The sequence below is a fragment of the Equus asinus genome, chromosome 2 (genome assembly GCF_041296235.1).
Source record: "Equus asinus isolate D_3611 breed Donkey chromosome 2, EquAss-T2T_v2, whole genome shotgun sequence".
Taxonomy (NCBI): domain Eukaryota; kingdom Metazoa; phylum Chordata; class Mammalia; order Perissodactyla; family Equidae; genus Equus; species Equus asinus.
The window spans coordinates 52101802-52122581 of NC_091791.1; the positions used below are offsets into that span (position 1 = coordinate 52101802).

The 20780-nt window shown below is 41.5% G+C and overlaps 1 protein-coding gene across 4 annotated transcripts in view; it reads left to right on the forward strand.

The window, feature by feature from the left end:
- Positions 1-8121, forward strand: part of ARID5B (AT-rich interaction domain 5B) — a 173593-nt gene extending 165472 nt beyond the window's left edge. For all 4 annotated transcript variants that reach the window (XM_070488567.1, XM_070488569.1, XM_070488574.1 and 1 more), the window contains 2 exons: positions 251-449; positions 3783-8121. In XM_070488567.1, coding sequence (XP_070344668.1) covers positions 251-449; positions 3783-5948 — 2365 coding nt within the window. In that variant the 3' untranslated portion in view covers positions 5949-8121. The remainder of the gene's footprint in view (positions 1-250; positions 450-3782) is intronic.
- The last annotated feature ends 12659 nt before the right edge of the window (positions 8122-20780 follow it).

Here is a 20780-nt window from a genome sequence, read left to right on the forward strand (position 1 = left end):
ATGCTTGGTATATAGATTCACAAAATCAGAAAGGGGTCTTGCAAAGAAGTATGTAAGTTACCAGGTACTGGTTTTGATCAGAGAAGTAGATCGCTACTTTGTGAAATACGTTTCTAGAAATGCTTTGGTGTCATTGGAGATGAAGTCATTCCTTAAATTGATTGTGTTAAGAAAAGAAGTAAAGCCCCATAGCATCAGTGCGACTGGAATTACCTCCCCTGATTGATCCTCTCTTCTAATGTCCTTTCAGATTAATCCTACCCTATGAAAGGTTTATTAAAGGAGAGGAAGATAAACCCCTGCCTCCAGTCAAACCTCGGAAACAGGAGAACAGTTCGCAGGAAAATGAGAATAAAACAAAAGTATCAGGAACCAAACGCATCAAACATGAAATCCCTAAGAGCAAGAAAGAAAAAGAGAATGCCCCTAAGCCCCAGGATGCATCAGAGGTGAGTTGCTCTCCTCCGCAGAAATTCCTCTGTGAGACATGGCTGCCTCCGGGTCTTCCGGAGCCCTGCATCCATAGCCGTGTCCCTGTGCAACTGCAACGCTCAACTAAGAAATCAAATCATCTAAACTTCACAGTTCCCCAAATAGTGGACCTTTTGGTTAGCTCAGGAGCTGAAAGGCAATGCTGGTATTGAGTGGGATAGGCCAAGAATAGGATCTAGAAAGATGTGAGCATCCTGCAGAAAACTGATAGCAAATGTCGACTTTGAGATAGAAGGAGCCAGAACTTCAGCCATGGGACTCCGGTACCAAAGATGTGGCTTCTGTCTGGATCTATCTGAGGAGCCAGTGTGACTTTGAAACACACTTTGTGGGATCCAGCAAGGAGAGATGCTGAAATGGACGTGCTGTGTCTCTGCAGGACTGTCCTGAGAACTTGAGAGATTCTGTTTGCCTCCTGTAATTAACCTCTGTGCAACAGCCTTGGGTTGAGACCAATTTAGAAACATCTTAAGTACATATTATTTATAGGAGAATTTTGAAACGGTTCCCCTGAAACCATTATTATCTCTCATGGTAACAGGTAGTTTCTGAACCTTTTAAAACAAGCCCCAGCTACCCACAGCCCCCACCAGCTCTTAGGGAGAAGCCATTACTGTCAGCCTACAGTCAGCCATGGAGACTGATCTGGGGTCTGTTTCAACATGAATCATAAAAACCTTGCTGCCCATAAAAAAAACTTAGCAGCCACATTTGGAGACAGCATGTTCTAGGATTCAACCCCAGAGGGAATTTTGGTGCTGATATTAAACACCCCCTAAAAATCAGGTTTGTAATGAACACATAAGAGACTCCGTAATTAAACACTGGCTTAAAACACACACACAACACACACCAACCTCCTAACTAGAAATTAACTTACCCAACTGACTCCTGTGTAAGAAGATAGTATTAATACCAAGAAGAGAGGTGGGGTTTTTTTGTTTTTATTTTTGTTTCATAATTATCTTAATCTCTAGTAATTAAAAAGGGGGAGAAAAGATGTTGCAGAGATTTCTAAACATCTGCAAGCTTGCAACATAAATGGCCGAAAGCAAGGAAATTCCAAGTTAAGGCTTACATTCCATTCTTCCTTTATCCTGTTGGCCTGGTGATTTATTATGGTGTTTTGGATCAGCGAGTTCTATTAGATACCATATGTACAGCATTGCCAAAGCACCAGGGGACAAACTGAGGACCAAGAGGCCGGCTGACCTTTGAATGGCTCCACTTTGGGGATGAAGTTTGAAACAGTTGGTTTGTGAGTTGGGAGAGGAAGCCTCAGCTCGTGCGCTGAGCCCATCAGCTTGGGAGGTGACCATTGCCGAGAGCACTGGCCTGACTCCCTGCCATCTTTAGGTTCCTTGTTTCCTAAAGACCCCATGCTTCCCTGCAGGGAGCTGTGTCTTGAGTGTCAAAGGTTATTATCATCATCAGGTTATCCAAATTACCTGGAATCTCATACCCTCTCCTAGGTTGACCTTATGGTAAGAATTGCTCCCTACCTCCAACATAGACTCAGGTTATTGACCAAGTATCATTCTTCTCAATGACTGTGTGTTGGGGTTCAGATTTTATTGTTGTCATTGTTATTTTTATTGTTTTTAATGTTCGATGTTTTCAATATGAAGCAGTGAATTCAGTGATGATATAGGAAGGCTTATAAAGCCCTTCTGCTCAAACCCACTGTCTTAGGTAATTGGATTGCAAGTTGCTTGGTGGGCAGATAGCGTTTAACATACTAAGGCAGCTCATAAAATGACTTCCTAGAAGAGAGGCCCTTTACTTTTTTCTGCCTAGCTTTCAAAGACCTCCTAAACCTGTTTTAGAGCCAAAAGCATAGAATTCCGTGTAACTGAAGGCCTAGGTCATAGCAACTTCAGTAGGACTAAGCATAGCCCCACTTCAAACCGCAGCCCCAACAGAAACTAGCATTTAAATGCAATTTGCCTTTTTTCCTTGCTGTACTCATTTTTCTGTATTTTTATGTAATGCATAAACTCAAGAGACCAATGATGATTGTTAATGTAGAACAAGTAATGATATTTGCACTGGAAAAGGCAGCTATTAATACAAAAAAAAAGATGATAAGCAAAGGCTCTTAGATATAACAGATCTCTAAAAAGCAGGGTAGCTTTAATTGGATTTAGGCGAAATTATCTACGAACTGGGTGCGATTCCTTAAAATTTTTGTTTCTATGCATCCCTATACCAGCATCCTCAGTCTTACCCAAAGATGCTAATGTGGCCGACTCTTCTTTTCTTAACAAAGAAGAACTTCAAGGGATGAGATGGAGGGGGAAACAAAGACGACCAGCTCAATACAACTGTTTTGTGATTGTTCTCCACTAAGACATGTCAGGGCAGAATGACATGAGTTTTGAAAGGGCTTGTCAGTCAGCTGGGTCACAGATGGAAAGTTAAAATGGCCTTCTAAGGTCAAAGTTTGCACAGCTACATAATGCAATGAATGGGTCGAATTGTGCCCACAACTTCTGTCAGTAGCGACACATAAAGAGCATCCATCTCATTGACTACAATTTATTTCAATGAACAGAAAAGCTGTATTTGTGGTGGCGCTAACTGCCTGAATTTCGACAACTTCATTTTTAGCTTTAATAGAAATGTACTTGGCTGCAGCCTAGAAGGACTTAAAGTCCTTCTGTCCCTCAGGTAGACAGGCTGACGTGGCATCTGCATAATTTTTCAATATTTTTGCCTTACCTGCATGTCATATGGCACCGAGTAGAAATTATTAACACTTAAGCATTGCAAATTTTCATGCATCACATTGAACACATTAAGACAGGATTTGCTGTCTCAAAGAATGGCGAGGAGTTACCCTAAGTTTGTTGTTGACATGGGTTTGGTTGGATTTTTGAAAGAGAGATGCTTAAAAAAATCTCTCTCCCAAGTGTCATAAAGCACAACATGTAATTTAAAACCCATTTGGATAATTGACTGATTTGACAAGAAGACAACCTCAGAATTAAAATATGTATTAGAATCAGGGAGCGGTACGATTGTACGCTCTCAGTACATAACGCTTTGCTATCTTGATAGGTGTCTCATACGGGACCAGAGTGAATATGCATATTTCCCCTAATGTTTCTGTAATTTAGATTTCTTTGTTTAGAGCTGTGATGAGGAGTAATAAAGCTTTACAAAAACTCCGTGAGCTGATTGACAAGCCTGTTTTCAAGAAAAACTGCTGTGTGTAATATTTTATTTCATAGAAAAATGTGTCAATGCATTTGGCTTCCTTCTGACTGTCTTCTGAAATCTTTTTTCAGGTTTCATCAGAGCAGGAGAAGGAACAAGAGACTTTAAACCAGAAAAGCATCACTGAGCCTCTTCCAGTAGCAGACATGAAGAAAAAAATGGAAGGGTACCAGGATTTTGCAGCCAGGCCCCTGGTGTCTAGAGCAGACCCAGAAAAGGACAACGAAACAGATCAAGGTGCCAACAGTGAGAAGGTGGCAGAGGAGGCGGGAGAGAAGGGGCCTGCTCCTCCGCTCTCAGGTGCCCCTCCGGCCCCTGAAAGGGATCCAGCCCCCATCCCCGGGGCCGGCAAACAGTCACTCACCTCTCCCAGCACTCTCATGGACTCAAAACAAGAATCTAAGCCCTGCTGTTTTACAGAGAGCCCTGAAGATGAACTCCAAGAAGCATCCTTCCCTGGCTTCCCCACCACACAGCCACCGCTGGCAAACCAGAGTGAGATGGAGGATGACAAACTGCCCGCCATGGCGGATTACATCGCCAACTGCACCGTGAAGGTGGACCAGCTGGGCAGTGACGACATCCACAATGCACTAAAGCAGACCCCAAAGGTCCTGGTGGTCCAGTCATTTGACATGTTCAAAGACAAAGACCTGACTGGGCCCATGAATGAGAACCATGGACTTAACTACACCCCTCTGCTCTACTCAAGGGGCAACCCAGGCATCATGTCCCCACTGGCCAAGAAAAAACTTCTTTCGCAAGTGAGTGGGGCCAGCCTCTCCAGCAGCTACCCCTATGGCTCCCCACCTCCGTTGATCAGCAAAAAGAAACTGATTGCAAGGGATGACCTGTGTTCGGGTTTGTCCCAGGCCCACCATGGCCAAAGCACTGACCACATGGCGGTCAGCCGGCCGTCAGTGATTCAGCACGTCCAGAGTTTCCGAAGCAAGCCCTCTGAGGAGAGAAAGAGCATCAATGACATTTTTAAGCATGACAAACTGAGTCGATCGGATCCCCACCGCTGCAGCTTCTCCAAGCATCACCTTAGCCCCCTTGCTGACTCCTACGTCCTGAAGCAAGAAATTCAGGAGGGCAAGGAAAAACTATTAGAGAAAAGGGCGCTCCCCCACTCCCACATGCCCAGCTTCCTGGCTGATTTCTACTCGTCCCCTCATCTCCACAGCCTCTATAGACACACTGAACACCATCTTCATAATGAACAGACGTCCAAGTACCCTTGCAGGGACATGTACAGGGAATCGGAAAACAGTTCTTTTCCGTCCCACAAACACCAGGAGAAGGTCCATGTAAATTATCTGGCGTCTCTACACCTTCCAGACAAAAAGTCGGCTGCAGCGGAAGCCCCCACAGATGATCAGCCAACGGATCTGAGCCTTCCCAAGAACCCGCACAAACCCACCGGCAAGGTCCTGGGCCTGGCCCACTCGGCTCCAGGACCCCAGGAGAGCAAAGGCATCTCCCAGTTCCAGGTCATAAGCAGCCAGAGTCGAGACTGTCACCCCAAAGCCTGTCGGGTGTCGCCCATGACCATGTCGGCCCCTAAAAAATACCCTGAGTCACTTTCGAGATCGGGAAAACCTCACCATGTGAGACTGGAGAATTTCAGGAAGATGGAAGGCATGGTCCACCCTATCCTGCACCGGAAAATGAGCCCTCAGAACATTGGTGCAGCGCGTCCAATAAAGCGCAGCCTGGAGGATTTGGACCTTGTGATTGCCGGGAAAAAGGCCCGGGCAGTGTCTCCCCTAGACGCATCCAAGGATGTCTCCGGGAAGGAGAAGGCCTCTGAGCAAGAGAGTGAAGGCAGCAAGGCAGCGCACGGTGGGCATTCCGGGGGCGCATCGGAAGGCCACAAGCTTCCCCTGTCCTCCCCTATCTTCCCAGGTTTGTATTCTGGGAGCCTGTGTAACTCGGGCCTCAACTCCCGGCTCCCCGCTGGGTATTCTCATTCTCTGCAGTACTTGAAAAACCAGACTGTGCTCTCTCCACTCATGCAGCCTCTGGCTTTCCACTCGCTTGTGATGCAAAGAGGAATTTTTACATCGCCGACAAATTCTCAGCAGCTATACAGACACTTGGCTGCGGCCACACCTGTAGGAAGTTCATATGGGGACCTTTTGCACAACAGCATTTACCCTTTAGCTGCTATAAATCCTCAAGCTGCCTTTCCATCTTCCCAGCTGTCGTCTGTACACCCCAGTACAAAACTGTAAGCCCAGCTCTGCCCAGCATCCTAAATGGCATGGCTGACAGAGCTGCACTCCTTACCCTGGGGGGCGATGGCTTGTAGAGTTAGAAGTCGGTATTTCTCCTAATCTAGGGGTGAGATCAGTCCCTGCCAAAGGGGCCGAGAGGGGAGGTGAACATACCTGATTTTTCTGGGACAACTCCAGCCTTGGCTGGTCGGTCTTGAGCCCCTTTTCCAACCCAGATGCCCTGGAAGCCCAGATCGTTCACTTTGCACGGGGGTCTTGTGAAGGGATTGTGTGTATCCAGGAAGAACTTAGAGGACCCCACCTGAGTTCTGATGGTCAGGAAACAACCTGGGCAAAAAAGGCGCAGGCATTTCAAAGAAGGGGCAAGGAAGACTGGCAGACATATGCCAAGGGATGCCCCTCTTTTCATAAAACTCCAAGGTTCAATCAATGCAATGTATAGTGAAACTTCAGCAGATCTTTCATTTTGACACTATTAAACAATCCAGAGAAGTAAACACTGTTAAACTGACTGTATATATTTGCTTCGTAAAACTACCCGTATCACTGTTTGCTCACCTAATTTATATACAGGTAGTTCCATTTTCTCCTGGTTCCTTCTTGTCCTTTTTTTTTTTTTTTTAATTAAACAGTATCGCTTTTGTTTGCAGGTCTTTTGTTTTTGTTTTGTTTTATTTTGTTTTGTTTTGTTTCAAAGGCTGACTGACTGTCCGAGTTGTTGACGTGTGTTTGTAATTTTTCCACATCTTATCATTTTGAGCAGCTTTGGGTGGTCAAGTTATTGTTTACAAATTGAAGCAACTGATTCTAGTGGAACAAATGAAAAAGAAACAGTTGAGCACACAATGGTGCAGAGAACGTTCCTTTGCAGATCCGCAACTTAAGGATTTTGTTCCTCATAAATGGCATAGTTGAAAGAGCTTATACACTGCTTACCCGGCCAAAGGCTTTGCTTTGAAGTATTGGGTTACATGAAAATATCAAGCATTGTACTTACCTTATCTAGGCTGTGAAACTGTCCTACATACCAGAGGAATCGTAAAAACAAAAACCTCACTGGCAGCACGCTGCTGAATAACAACAGAGTCTAGAGGACATATTTGTGGGCTGCACAGATATTTTAGGAATTTCAGAAATTAGAACAGGAGCCAAAATGATTTACATTGGTGTTGGCACTGATCCCTTTAAACACTCTGGGAAAGGGGGCTGGGAAGAGGATGGCACTCGACTATCCAGAAGCAGATGAGCAGCAGGTGGCCCCCGCGCCAGACACCTTCCCTGGGCCGTGGTCTCTTGGGTAATAGGTAGTCGCATGGCCTTCATCAAGTTGGTTTCTTGTTGTTCCCAAGAAGAACCTCCCAGGCCACATCTTTGGGGAAAATTGGCATACTGGATTACCCGTTTCAAGAGAAAGTCATCCTCTTTGGGTTTCCGGGGCTTGAGTTTCGCGTGCGCGCGCGCACACACACGGTGGCTTCTGTCATGTTTTTAACCACCTGGCAATACAGCCTGCTTTATGAGTTCTTTTATTGTTGGAAAGAAATGGTCAAGCTGTTCAAGCAGTCAAAAGATGTGGAGAATGTCTATTGTCATTCTTGCCACTTTATTTCATTTGCTGCCAATATGTAACATCAAGGTGGATGCGTTTTCTAAGTGTGTTAAAAGTCGATCGATACAGAGAGTGGATTTTCTTTCCAAGCCCCGTCCCTGCTGCTAAGACTGCTTTGATGAACTCCCCCACCAGCCCTCCCCTCCCCCAACACTACCAGTAGACATTAGAACCATAGTTAACCAAGTCTTTTACCTCTGAGATATTTAATTCTATGAAAATTGATGACAATTTTCAACTTCTAAATAGCTAACTCGACTGCAAAATAATCAAAACTGGTAAACAATAAAACTGCGGCTCTTAAACAAAGCCATGCATGCCGTGCATTTGTATTGAAATGTCTCCATGATACGAAGCCAAATATTCAATGTAACATACTTAATATCCAAAGGTGGAAACAAAAGAATGTAGAGATCTAGTGTTAAGAGTTCCATTTGCTTCAATTAATTATTTACCTTCCTGTGGAATAATATATATATATATATATATTTAATAGAACCATAGATAGACTAGTAGAATTTAGATTATAAATGTGTGAATGCAGATTATCCTGCTATTGCACAAGATAGAAGGGGAAAAAAAAAATCTCAATTCCAGCTGGCAGAATGCTAGCCAGGACACATATAAGAATGTTGCACTAGATTGAATGGTCCCGGAATCAGAGGCCATGGAAGAACAAGGAGACTCCAGTGGTTCTGCAGCAGACATGGGCTAGATCGTACGTGGTTACTGTGAGTTGGTTTCTCAAAGAAAACGGGGGCTGTCAGTCCCTGGTGGAGCTCACCTAGCCATTTGGAATATAGGCCATTTGTTTTCCCCACTGCAGTGATTTCAGTCTGGTTTCATCATGTTGGAATTCGATCACACCATTTTCAAACAATGTTAACATAGTCCAGCTTTTGTTTTTCTCATCTCTTCCGAGAGGAGACTCACTGTTTCTGTCTGAGGAAGCTCATACCCTCGGCAAAACATGAGGACAAATAAAGAGAAAGGGGGTATACATTCCCAGCAGAAGCAGTGTGTTATTTGTTTTAAAACTCTGAGCAGAGATCTTGGAAATCTTTCAAAAAGACCATTGAATTCTTCATTGGCTGAGAACTACATTTTAAAAAGTCTTAAATAGGGCTTTGTTTGCATTGTTCGAGTTCAAGGGGCCTTATTATTGAATGGAATTGCACAAGCCTTTCTTTGTGCAAGCAAACCATTGTTATTGGTAGTTCTGTAAAGGAAACTGTGGAATCTAATTGGCAATGGAGTCATAAATCTATTTACTGAGTGTGGCTTCCAAGAAATGTTGCAATTCAAAATGCACTAAGTCCGTGATTTACTGGAGATTTGGAGATTCTAAATAATATTTTTTAAAAAGCCTTTCCATGCAACTTCTGGTCTAACTTTTGGCAACTCAACATAAAAAAAAAAAGGAAAAACAGCCCAACTGAGTTTCAGAATTAAGTATTCTCCTAGTAAGTGATTCTAACTTGTAATATTTGCCGCAGGACTGACTTATTTATTTACTAGCTAGAAGCTCTTAAGTTCACTTGTTTATCAGGGCATATACAGAAGGGTTTGTTAAAACTCAATGTTGACTTTACAACTTTCTGACCTGGTGCATGAATTCTCAAGTACTGTATTTCACTGTGTTGGTGTGTCTGATGGAAATTTCGAGGTGATCCCACAAAAATATTTTATGTAGTGTGCCTTCAAAGAGAACCATTTCTTTCTCTTCACTTGTTGTCCCACAAAGTCACATCTGGTGGTGGTCAGCCAAGTCCCATCTGGTCCAGTTTTACTCTTGTCCCAGTTTTAAAAAGAAATGGGAACAAGTTTGCCCTGGTGAGACCCACACCATTGCAATGATTATCTTGAGCACTTAAATTCCAGTGTTGGCTGTTGATGTATTTGATATTCTGCTTGTCTCCCCATGGTTGAAATATGTCTCAAGAATAGCAGCATAATCTCTTGGCTGTTTATACTTTTTTAAACTTTCCTGTGTTGTAAATATTGTATACTTTTGGTGATTCCAGCTATGTAACCTCTATGCTCTGTAAGGTGATTATTTGTATATAGCAACATGGCCCAGTGATATTATACAGTTTCCCAATGGAGAGGTTATTGAGTAACCTTTGCATTAGTTTAAACACTACCAGAAGAATGCTGAGCCAAGTATAAACACTCAATTTTGTATGTTTTCCAAATTGTACTTATTACTGCTTTTGATACTGTATTACGTGCCAATAGTTTCCCAATCACATAGCAGGCAAGAGATATTTTGTACTTTTTGATCCACTGTAATATTTAATAAAAAATGTTACTATCTGTTTCCTTTTGGGTGTGAGTAATCTGTCACTTCTTCCTGAGGAGCCCTGTGGCCTCACCAGCGTACTTTCCACCCTACTGTCTTCAAATTGGATAAGAACAATAATGATGATAATGATGATGATGATGATGTCTGTAGTTTGTAGAGAACCTGTTGGGTGCCTTTAATCTTCACAACCCCCTGTAAATATGGTTACTCTCATTTTACTGATGAGAAAACTAAAGAGATAAATCAGCCAGCCCAAGGCCACCTGACTAACAAATTGTAGGAGTCAGGATTTGAACCCAGGGCTCTTAAGTCTATGACTTCCTTTGTATACAAGATGCTTCTCTTGGCAGATAACAAAAGTCATTGTTTATTTATTCGGTCAACAAAGATTTACCCATGTCTCACTTGCCAGGCATAGTTTTAGGAGCTGGGAATACAATGGTGAGTAAATGATAAATATTGTCTCTGGAGCTTATAAATCTTATAGGAAAGAGGGTTAATCAAATAGTCACCCATATAAATACAAAACCTCAACCTGACCTAGTTCCAGGGAGAGGAGTGTGATGACTAAAGCGATACATGAAGAGGAAGTGGTGGTAAAACCGATACAAGAAGGATGAGGTGACCAAGTGGGAGGGAATTGGGAGAAGGATCCAAGCAGAGGGTAAAGACCTCAAGGCAGGGACAAGTTGCGCTTATTACAAGGATTGAAAACATGCCTGTGTGACAGAAGCATAATTACAAGGTCCAGGGAATGAGGTTGAGGTGAGGTTAGAGAGTATAAGCAGGGCCCAGCCAGGTAGGTCCTAATAGACCAGCTTGAGCATTTTGGTCTTTATCTTAAGGAAAAAGAGGTTTAAGCAGAGAGGTGACATATTCAGATTTGTCTTTTTCAGTGTCGCTCTCAGCTGCTGTATGAAGGCAGATTGAGAGTTGTCTAATACCAAGATGGTGGTCATTTCGATTGAGGTGGTGAAATAGGAAAGTGGACACATTTCAGAGGTACCTAGAAGGAAGGATGAACAGACTTCGTGATGGATTAAATGGAGCAATTGATGGATATTCAGGAAGGGTTGAAAAGCTAGGAAAATAGCATATTCTGACGTCTGGTGATGATGGACAAAGATTGCTGACCTTTTGTTTCCTTAATCCTCTGCCTCCAGGCTTTCCCCTGGTTTTGCTCAGCTTATTATTAGTTGAAATGAGGCATTCACGAAGTAGCACCCGGTGTGCTCCCTTCTTAATGGGTCCCAGAGATTGTGGCCAAGGAGAGGGCGGCCAGACTTTGAATGTCTTGGTTTACAGCCCACACCAGGTCAAGATGAACTTTGAATAGGCAGGAGAGAGTAAGCTGCTATCAAGCATGTTGCCACAACTCTAGGGGAAAAAACCCCACACATTTTGGTAAAAGCCACAAGACCCTTTTCTTATCAAAGTATCCTGCCCACCCCTCAGGCCAGCAGGAGTTGTAGCAACAGGTTGAGGCCTCTTCCCTTTGGTAATCCATACACGCCAAACACAGGAAGAACACCTAGCCCCCATGATCTCCTTGCCCTCATTCTGATTCATGTGTATTTCACCATATCATGTGACTTGCTAGGAGTACATCAAAAGATTGTTCTACCATCTATGACACATTCAGCATTTACAGATCTGATACTTGAATCATACACAACAGGAAACATCATGATAAGTTATCTATTTTTACCAGGCCTGGCTGGCAAATACCGTTGGGAGGGAGGGTGCTTTTGCTAAAGATGTCACTCATAGTGCAAAAGCAATGAAAATGCCCAATGATTTATTTTAGGAAAATGGCCAAAGTTGACAAATGTTTTAGAGCTGATAGTGACCAGGAAATAGGTGACCATTTACATCAACAAGTATGTAAGTGGCAGAAGGGGGGAGTGGGGTGGGGAGTGACCTCTAGCCGGGAATAATATGAAAGAAAGCAGAGGCTTCAAGACTGACCTAAGGATTATAGTAAATCACATTAATTTGGAATTCTCTAATTCAGAATTCCTAAATTTTGGAGTCTGCAGGCTAATTCCTGGGATAGATAACATTCCAAAGCATTTGTCTAATCTGCTTAAAAGAACACACTATTTTTAATCATGCTAGCTATAACCCTAGGCATTCAGCCAGCCCAGTAAGGACAAGGTGATCTGTTCCCTGAGGCACCCGTATAAGAACTGCTACTATAATTATTGCTGAAACGTCTTCTAGAACAGAGCTGTCCAATGGAACCTCCTGAGATGGTAGAAATGTTTTATAATTTAGAGTTCTCCAATACTGTAGCTATTAGTCCATGTGGCTACTGAGCCCTTGAACTGTGCCTAGAGTGATGGAGGAATGGACTCTTTAATTCTATTTAATTTTTATTCATTTCAGTTTAAATAGCCACATATAGCTAGTCTTTACTATATCAGACAGCACAGCTCTACAAGGTACAGTTGGCCATGTACACATAGGACAGACCCAATTACAGATAGGTTAATATCTGCACATAAACTTCAACAAACACTAAAGCAGGCAATGTTGCATCTCTTCTTAGCAAAACTTCATTAATCGATCAGGGGTGGCAATAGATTTAACATTTTTTCATTCAGGGTTTACACATCATAGGCATTTAAATACTTACTAAGTGAACAAATAAATCATTGAGAGAGCATTAAGAAAAAAGCCTACAGTTACAGAATCTTGTAATCCAGTCCTTTCTTTTATGTTAAATCTGACTGTGTGAAGCTTGAATGCAGCTTCTGGAAAGTCTGTGAGTGTTACTGTGGCCACGTTCAAGCCACACTGCTTCACTCCACAATAATTATTGGTAATTCAGTATTTATCTCTGGAGACTGGGAGAGTATTCGGCAGGAAGGAGATGGCCAGGTGGGAGAGGGGGCCCCAGGGACCAAGTGTGGAAGAATCTACAACACACATATTTTTAGTATCCTGGTCCTTGTACTTCTGTCCAGGGTTTGCCACTTTATTTCTCCTTTACACTTAATAATAACAAGAACAACAACTAATGGCACAGACTGACAACTCTGTATGTGCCAGACACTGCTTTAGATAGTTTTTTGGTATCAATTAATTTGATTCTTATAGCATCCCATGATGTAGATACTAGATTTATTCCTACTTTATAGTTGAGGGAAACAAAGCAAATAACTGGGCTTTTGATGACCAATCAAAACGTGTTGTACCTGCCCCGTAGTATCAGAAGATTCCTCCTGAAATTTGTTCTTATTGTATCTCTTCTCCTTCTTTATCTCCCACCCTGACCCTGAAAATTCAAGTGATGAGCCAAAAATAGCATCAGAACACCCTAAGGTTGTCTGTAAATTAATGAGGCAAAAAAGAATGAAGGTCCCAAGAAATAATATTAGGAAGGAAAAACAGACGCAGTAGAGTCTTTTGAAATTATTAGAAAATAGTATTAACTTTAAGCCTATAAATAGGAAAACTTAGATGAAGGAAGTTGTTTTCTATAAAAATAGAAATTAATAAAATTTTCCTAAGAAGAAAAACAAAACTCAAATAATGATTAAAAATTTGATCAAGAGTCAAATAGTTCCCCACAAAAAGCACCAGGCCCAGATGGTTTCAAGAAGTGTGTCAGAGAATTGAAGAGGAAGAAAAGCTATCTAATTTTTCTTGTGAATTTATTTTGACCTTATTACCAAAACTCAAAAAAGACAGTGAAAGAAAAAAAAATATATAGACCAATCTCACTTATAAATCAGAGGCAGAAATCATAAGTAAAATGTCAGAAAGTTATAACAGTTTATGTTTATATACATGTACATACATACACACACACATAAACATGTGTATAGATGCATACACAATATACTAAAATAACATACATATTTGAAATGTGTCAAAAGTAATATTACATTATGACCAAGAAGTTTATCCTAGAAAGATAAGGATGGTGAAACACTAGAAATTCTCTTAATGAAATAACATGTGAAAGCCATCTGGAAAAAAATTAAGTTGGATCCATACCTCAGACCATACCCAGATGAATTTCAACAAAGAAAATACGGGAGAACTATTTTATAAGCCTGGCATGGGGAAAGCCATTCTAACTATGATTCAAAATTTAGAAACTATAAAATATTGATTATTTATCTACATAAAAATTAAATCCTTGTATACACAAAATAAGCAAATTCAAAATGAAAATTTTACTTTAGTATTGAATATTTGCAATGCACATCACAAAAGGCTAATTTCTTTAATATATAAAGAGTGCTTAAAAATCAGGAAGAAAATGGGCAAATGACAGTAAAATACACGAATTTTAAGTGTCCTGTTCAATGAATTTTGACAAATATGTGCAGCCATGTGACCATGACCAGGAACGAAAGATAGTACACCCCCCATTTTGACAGTACGTTTTTTCCTGACACATTCCAGTCAATTGACCTTTTCTGACCCAGTAGGTAATCACTGTTTTGATTTCTATCATCAGAGATTTGTTACACCTGTTTTTAGCGCTCTTAAAAATTGGAAACACAAAGATGCTTACATCACGTCACTGCTTTTATTTAACCGAGTACTGTAAGTCCTTTGCAGTGTAATACGACAGGGAAAGGAAATAAATGACATAAAGTTTGGAAAGGAAGAAATAAAATTCGTATTTTTCATAAACAATATGATTATTTATCCAGAAAATCCAAGAGAATTTACAAATACAGTATTATATTGAATGAGAGAGCTCAGCACATTTGCTGGGCATAAGATTAAAATACTCAAGTCCATAACATTTTTATCTACCAGCAACAATTGAAATAATACTTTAAAAAAAATTTCTATTCAGGGGCCAGCCCCGTGGCACAGCGGTTGAGTTTGCACGTTCCACTTTCTCCACCCAGAGTTCGCCAGTTCACATCCTGGGTGTGAACCTACCCACCACTTATGAAGCCATGCTATGGCAGGTGTCCCACATATAAAGTAGAGAAAGATGGGGACGGATGTTCCTCAGGGCCAGTCTTCCTCAGCAAAAAGCAGAGGATTGGCAGCAGATGTCAGCTTAGGGCTAATGTTCCTCAAAAAAAAGAAAAAGAAAAAAATTTCCATTCACAATAGCAATAAAACCAAAAGGTCCCTAGGAATAAATCTAACAAAATAATTTGGAAAGCAATTTGGCAAAATCCAGTAAAGTTGGAGATGTGCTTACTCTAAACTCGGCAGGAACCCTTCTGGGTATGCGTAAGAACCCTCACACTTGTGTTAGAAAGAGTAAGTAGGGGATGCTTGTTGCAGCATTGGTTCTCATAACTCACAGAGAAACACCAGACACAAAACAACATAAAAGTCCATCAGTGAAGGAGGGATAAATAAGTAAATGGAATACATACAGTAGTCAACATGAATATTTTAAATACCTATGAATCAACGTAAAGAGCAATTAGAAACTAGATGTTGAGTGAAAAAAAAAGTTGCAAAAGGGTTCACACAGAATGATAAGAAGTAAAAACATAAATTAATAAGGTAATACTGTTTATGGATATATTTAATGGATATATAAACACATAAACAGCAACACATCAACTTCAGGTTATTTACAAGAAGGAGGAAGGATAATCTGATGGGGGAGGAGGCAGCCTTTCACCCTCTGTAAGATTTCTTTCTTTTGAAGTCTGGGACAAGATGGCAAATGTTAATATTTATTGAATTCGAGTGGAAAGAATGTGGTCATATATTATGACACATTTTTGTTGATTTGAAATTGTTCCTACTTTGTAAAATCAACTAATCTACATGTAACTGTGCACACGGAGTAAAGACACATGGGTTTACAGCCTCCGAGCCTCAGTTAACTCATCCGTAAACTGGAGGTAAACCACCCCTGCCTGATCTCTCAGCAGTGTTGTCAGGATCTGAAAACTTTTAATGAGCAGTGAAGTTCCACGCAGCTGACACCAGTGTCATTGCTGATGTGTAGGACCGCTTCATTGCACAACTCCAGAGGTCGCCATTCACGTGGCATGTATCTATGCAGCAGCCCCCTGCTAAGAATCTCCAATGCTTTAGCCCATGTGAGCCTCACAACAACCCAGAGAGACAGGTATTGCGCTATGACCACTCTCATTTCTCAAGCAGATGCAGGCACAGAAAGGAGAAGTGTGTGACCCAAGGTTCACTGGGAAGTGAGTGGTGGAAGAGACAAGGTTTGATCCAGGTCCATCTCATTCTGAAACCTCTGCTCTTGATCGCTAGGTAGCTGTTTCCCAGCCCGGGCATGTCAGTGTTCACACAAAGAGGTCGCCCAACACTCTAACCTGTGTTATCAAGACTCCTGCCTACCTCCACCCTTCCTATCCACCTCCCACCCACCTTCAGGGCTGGTGAACCATTTTCCTGGTTACCTAGTGCAGGGAAGGGCCTGGTTCCTGGAATCTCATTAGAAGGTCTCAGATCCCCCCAACAGCACCAAGAGCACATCCTTCTGCTCCTTAGCCCTGCCCCTCACTGCTTCCCAGCTCGGGGCCTCAACAGTCTGACCCTTTGCCTCAAAGCCAAGTGGGGCTGGGAAGCAGTTATTATAGCAGTGCCTGTGGATTGAAGAAGAGCACCTTTCTGCATATCTTCTGGAGCACAATTTTGCAGATTTCAAGAACATGACGGAAATGATCGCCAATTGAGGCTTCTAATCCAGGCAAACAGGCCTGCCTGGAGTGGGAGGGATCAGGATGGGGGAGGGGTGGGTCTCCAATCTCTCTCCTGAGAAACTGAGGCTACAAAGTAATGAACCTAGTTTCCATGAGCTAGGAAGGAGCACTCACAGTGTGTGTGTAGCACACACGCACTGTGCTAAGTACTTCCCCATATATAATCTCCTTATAACAACCCTCTGGGGTTATGTTATTATACCTCCTTTACAGATGTGGAAACTGAAGCTCAGAGAGGTTAAACAACTTGTCAAAAGTCATCTAGAGCATTTTTGGCGAAGCCGTAATTCAAGCCCAGATCTTCCAGCTCAAAGTGCGCACATCTCAGTCCATCATCTCTTCTGTTTCATAGACATCCCAGTAGGAATAATGTTTTCTTTGTATGGTAGAAAAATGTCCTATTGACTCCTTAATCCTTGAGCCCTGAGGTCCTGCCCACACTCCCTCACTCTTAACACTGTCTAATTCCTGAAAGTTGCTCCGTCCATGTGTGTAAACCTGGTCATAGTCAGGGAGTAAGTCAAGCTTCCTTTAATTTGGGAAATTCTACAAGGGAACCAAAGGACAGATGCTGTTTGCAGGCATTGCTCTTCACCAGATTCAGCATCTTCTTAAATCAGTAAGCAGCTTGGGTCCAAGGATGTCAATGTTGGGGAATGAAAAATGGACTTTTTTGAAAGCTCTGATTTAGTGCCCTTGTAATAACAATGTCTGTTAATCCTTTATTGCAATGTGAGCAAGGCACTGAGTTCTTCAAACATATTATTTCATTTTTCCATTAAAACTCCTTAAAGAGGAAAGTGGGGCTTAGAAAGAGTAAGTAACTTACCGGTAGTCAACCAACTAGTAAGTGTCAGCGCTGACTGTGAACACAGAATGTCTGGTGCCAGTGTCCGAAAGCCCAGCCTCGACCCTGAACGGACACAGCAGAACTCCCCCCTCAGGATTTGCACTTTGCTGCCAGGCTCTTGGCATGAGTGAGTGAGGCCTGCACACGCCACATTGGGCTCTCTCCATCTGGCCTCTGGGTGACTGCTCTTTTTCAGCTTCTCTGGGTCTATCACCCAAACTTCGGGAAGTTCATCTTTGGGAAGTTTATTTTTTATTTATCAAATACTCTTGCCCTACTGCCACACACACAGTCTGTGCCAGGTTTGTGCTGGGCTGTCTCCTCTGCGCATCTGAAGCCCACCCAGACATTCTGAACCTTTCCTCTCAGCCGTGGCATGCCCCCGTGTCCTGCTTCATGTGGGTGGCATGCAGGAGCCTACAGCAAAGTGTGAATGACAGTTTTCCTTCACTCATCTCAAACTAGGATATGCTGATCCCCACAGTGATCATTTTGGAAAAAGATCCTCATCCATAATATAACTTCATTGGGAAGCTAAATCATCATTAATCTTTTAGGTTAAAGATGGGGAGTTTTCATCTCTAGCAATTCACAAAGGAATGGAAAAACCATGGCTATCTCCTGTTGTGCTAAATTACTCCATCAATAGAACGCAAAATTATTTTTATATTGAAAATAACAGATGCAGTATGTAATAGAAGGGAAAATTCTTCTGAGTTTTAAGATAAAACCAAAGATATCAAAAAATGTCACATTTGCCACAGGCTGCTTCAGGCTGCAGTCCAACGAAGGCTCATTGGGTGCCTCCTGTGTCCGGGCACAGGGCACGGCTCCCCATCGTGGCACTGAGTAAGGCGGCAGCTTTCTGTTTCTCCCAGAGCTTGAAAGTCTAGCAAGGAAAACAGAGATGAAAGCAGTACGTCTAAGTGGGTCAAGCGTTGGGAAAGGGGACAGTCAAAGAGCTGTAGGAGCACAGAGCGAGAGAATGGTAACTGCAACTAGGATTCAGGGAAGGCTTTTTGAAGGGAGTGACTTGTAGGCAGAGATCTGGGAAGTGATTAATGGGAAATAAGATATACGAAATCTCACAAACAAGAGAGAGCATGAGGTGTTCTAGGAACTGAGAGATAGTGGAGGAGTCAGTGGTTGGGGTGGTGAAGCAGGACTTTTTGGGGAAGTACCTGAATAAGAAAGTATGAGAAGCACTGACTTATTACGTTACAACTGTACCGTAACCTCCCATAAAACAGGAATAGTCAAATAAATGACTTGACAAGTTTTACCCCTTATGGGACAATTTACATTCTAAAAGAGAATACCAGGCCCAGAAAACCTGAGAGAACCAACTGGAAAACCATATGAAACAGTAAGAGAATTCGGAGATGACTTGCAAAGTAGATATACAAAACCCATAGCTTTCCTAAACCACAACTTGTTAGAAATTGTGGTAAAAGAAAAGATCTCATTTAAAATAGCAACCAAAAAGAATTCTAGGGATAAATGTAACAAAGTAATTTGCAGGGCCTTTATTGAAAAAACTTTAATAATCTCTTGACAGAAATAAAGATGACAAGACATTGAAAGACAAACTATGGTATTCCTAAATTAATTTATAAGTTTAATGAAATCCCAATTAAAATAGTAATTTTTTAACATAACAAGATGATATTAAAGTTTTTTGTAAAACAAATTATGAATATTAATCAGAAAACGTGTTGAAAATAAAAAACAATAACAACTAGCCTAGTCTAATACTAAAATTATTTTAAAGCTACAATAATTAAAATTGTTGTTAGGGAAAAATCAGTGAATAAGAATGGAGGGTCATAAATGAAATGAAATTCATGTGAAAACTTAGTATATGAATTTTAGCACTTCAAAACAGCAAGAAAAGGGGCCGGCCCCGTGGCCAAGTGGTTAAGTTCATGCACTTCGCTGCTGGTGGCCCAGGGTTTCGCTGGTTCAGATCCTGGGCACAGACATGGCACCGCTCACCAGGCCATGCTGTGGTGGCATCCCATGTGCCACAACTAGAAGGACCCACAACTAAAAATATACAATATGTACTGGGGAGATTTGGGTAGAAAAACCAGAAAAAAGAAAAAAAGAAGATTGGCAACAGTTGTTAGCTCAGGTGCCAATCTTAAAAAAAAAACCACTGCAAGAAAAAGACAATTAGTCCGTAAATGGTGTTGGAGCAACTGGCTGATTGGAGGAAAAATTAAGCTGGATCTCTACTCTACTTATTACACTAACATCAATTTCAGATGGATCAAGAGTTAAATGTGAAAAAGAAATTATAGGGGCCAGCTCGGTGGCACAGTGGTTAAGTTTGCACGTTCCGCTTCAGCAGCACAGGGTTTGCCAGTTTAGATCCTGGGTGTGGACCTACACGCTGCTTGGCAAGCCATGCTGTGGCAGGCATCCCACATATAAAGTAGAGGAAGATGGGCATGGATGTTAGCTCAGGACCACTCTTCCTCAGCAAAAAGAGGAGGATTGGCAGAAGATGTTAGCTCAGGGCTAATCTTCCTCAAAAATAAATAAATAAGTAAAAAAAAATAAAGCAAATCCTAGATAGATTATTTCATATCTAGATATTTCAGCATGCATCTCTTAAAAATGTGGCCACTTTCTTACTGACTGAAATGTCAATATCAACCTAAAAAATTTAAGAATAAATCTTTGGTCTTGGCTAATATCCAGGCATGCATTTCTCTGTCTTAAAAAAAAAAGAAACTATAAAAGTTCTTGAAGAATAAATCACTGAGCTTATACACCAAGAATGGGGAATCCTTTTCTAAGAAGGACCCAAACCCAGAAGCCATAAAGAAAAAGGTTGATGTTTGACTGTATAAAAATTGGAAATTTTTTTGTAAAAATATACCATAAACCAAGAGAAAAGACAAGTGACAAGTTAAGATAATATTTAACTCTTGTGACAGGAAAGGGGCTAATTTCTTTCATTTTTAAAAACTCTTGCTAATAAAATAGAGAAATGATGAACCAAATGCATATCAGTAGTGAATTACCAAAAAGTGAAATAAAAAGTAGTCAGTAAATATGAAAATACGCTCAATATTACTCATAAGTAAGATACGCAAATTGAATAGCAATAAGAGACTGTTTTTTTTAACTCAGATTGTGAGAAACTGAAGTGATGAGGCCCTATTCTGAGAAGGCTGTGGAGAGGCAAATACTGTTAGACACTGAGCTGAGGTGAGGGGTGGTGAGCTGGTTCACTTTGGGAAGGAAACTTGACAAAATCCACCTAATTTTAAAGGTATTGCTTTAGACCGAATGTTTGTGTCCTCTCAAGCTTCTTGTGTTAAAGGTGGCTTGGAGGTGGTACCTTTGTGTTAGGAGGTGGTAACTTTGGGAGGTGATT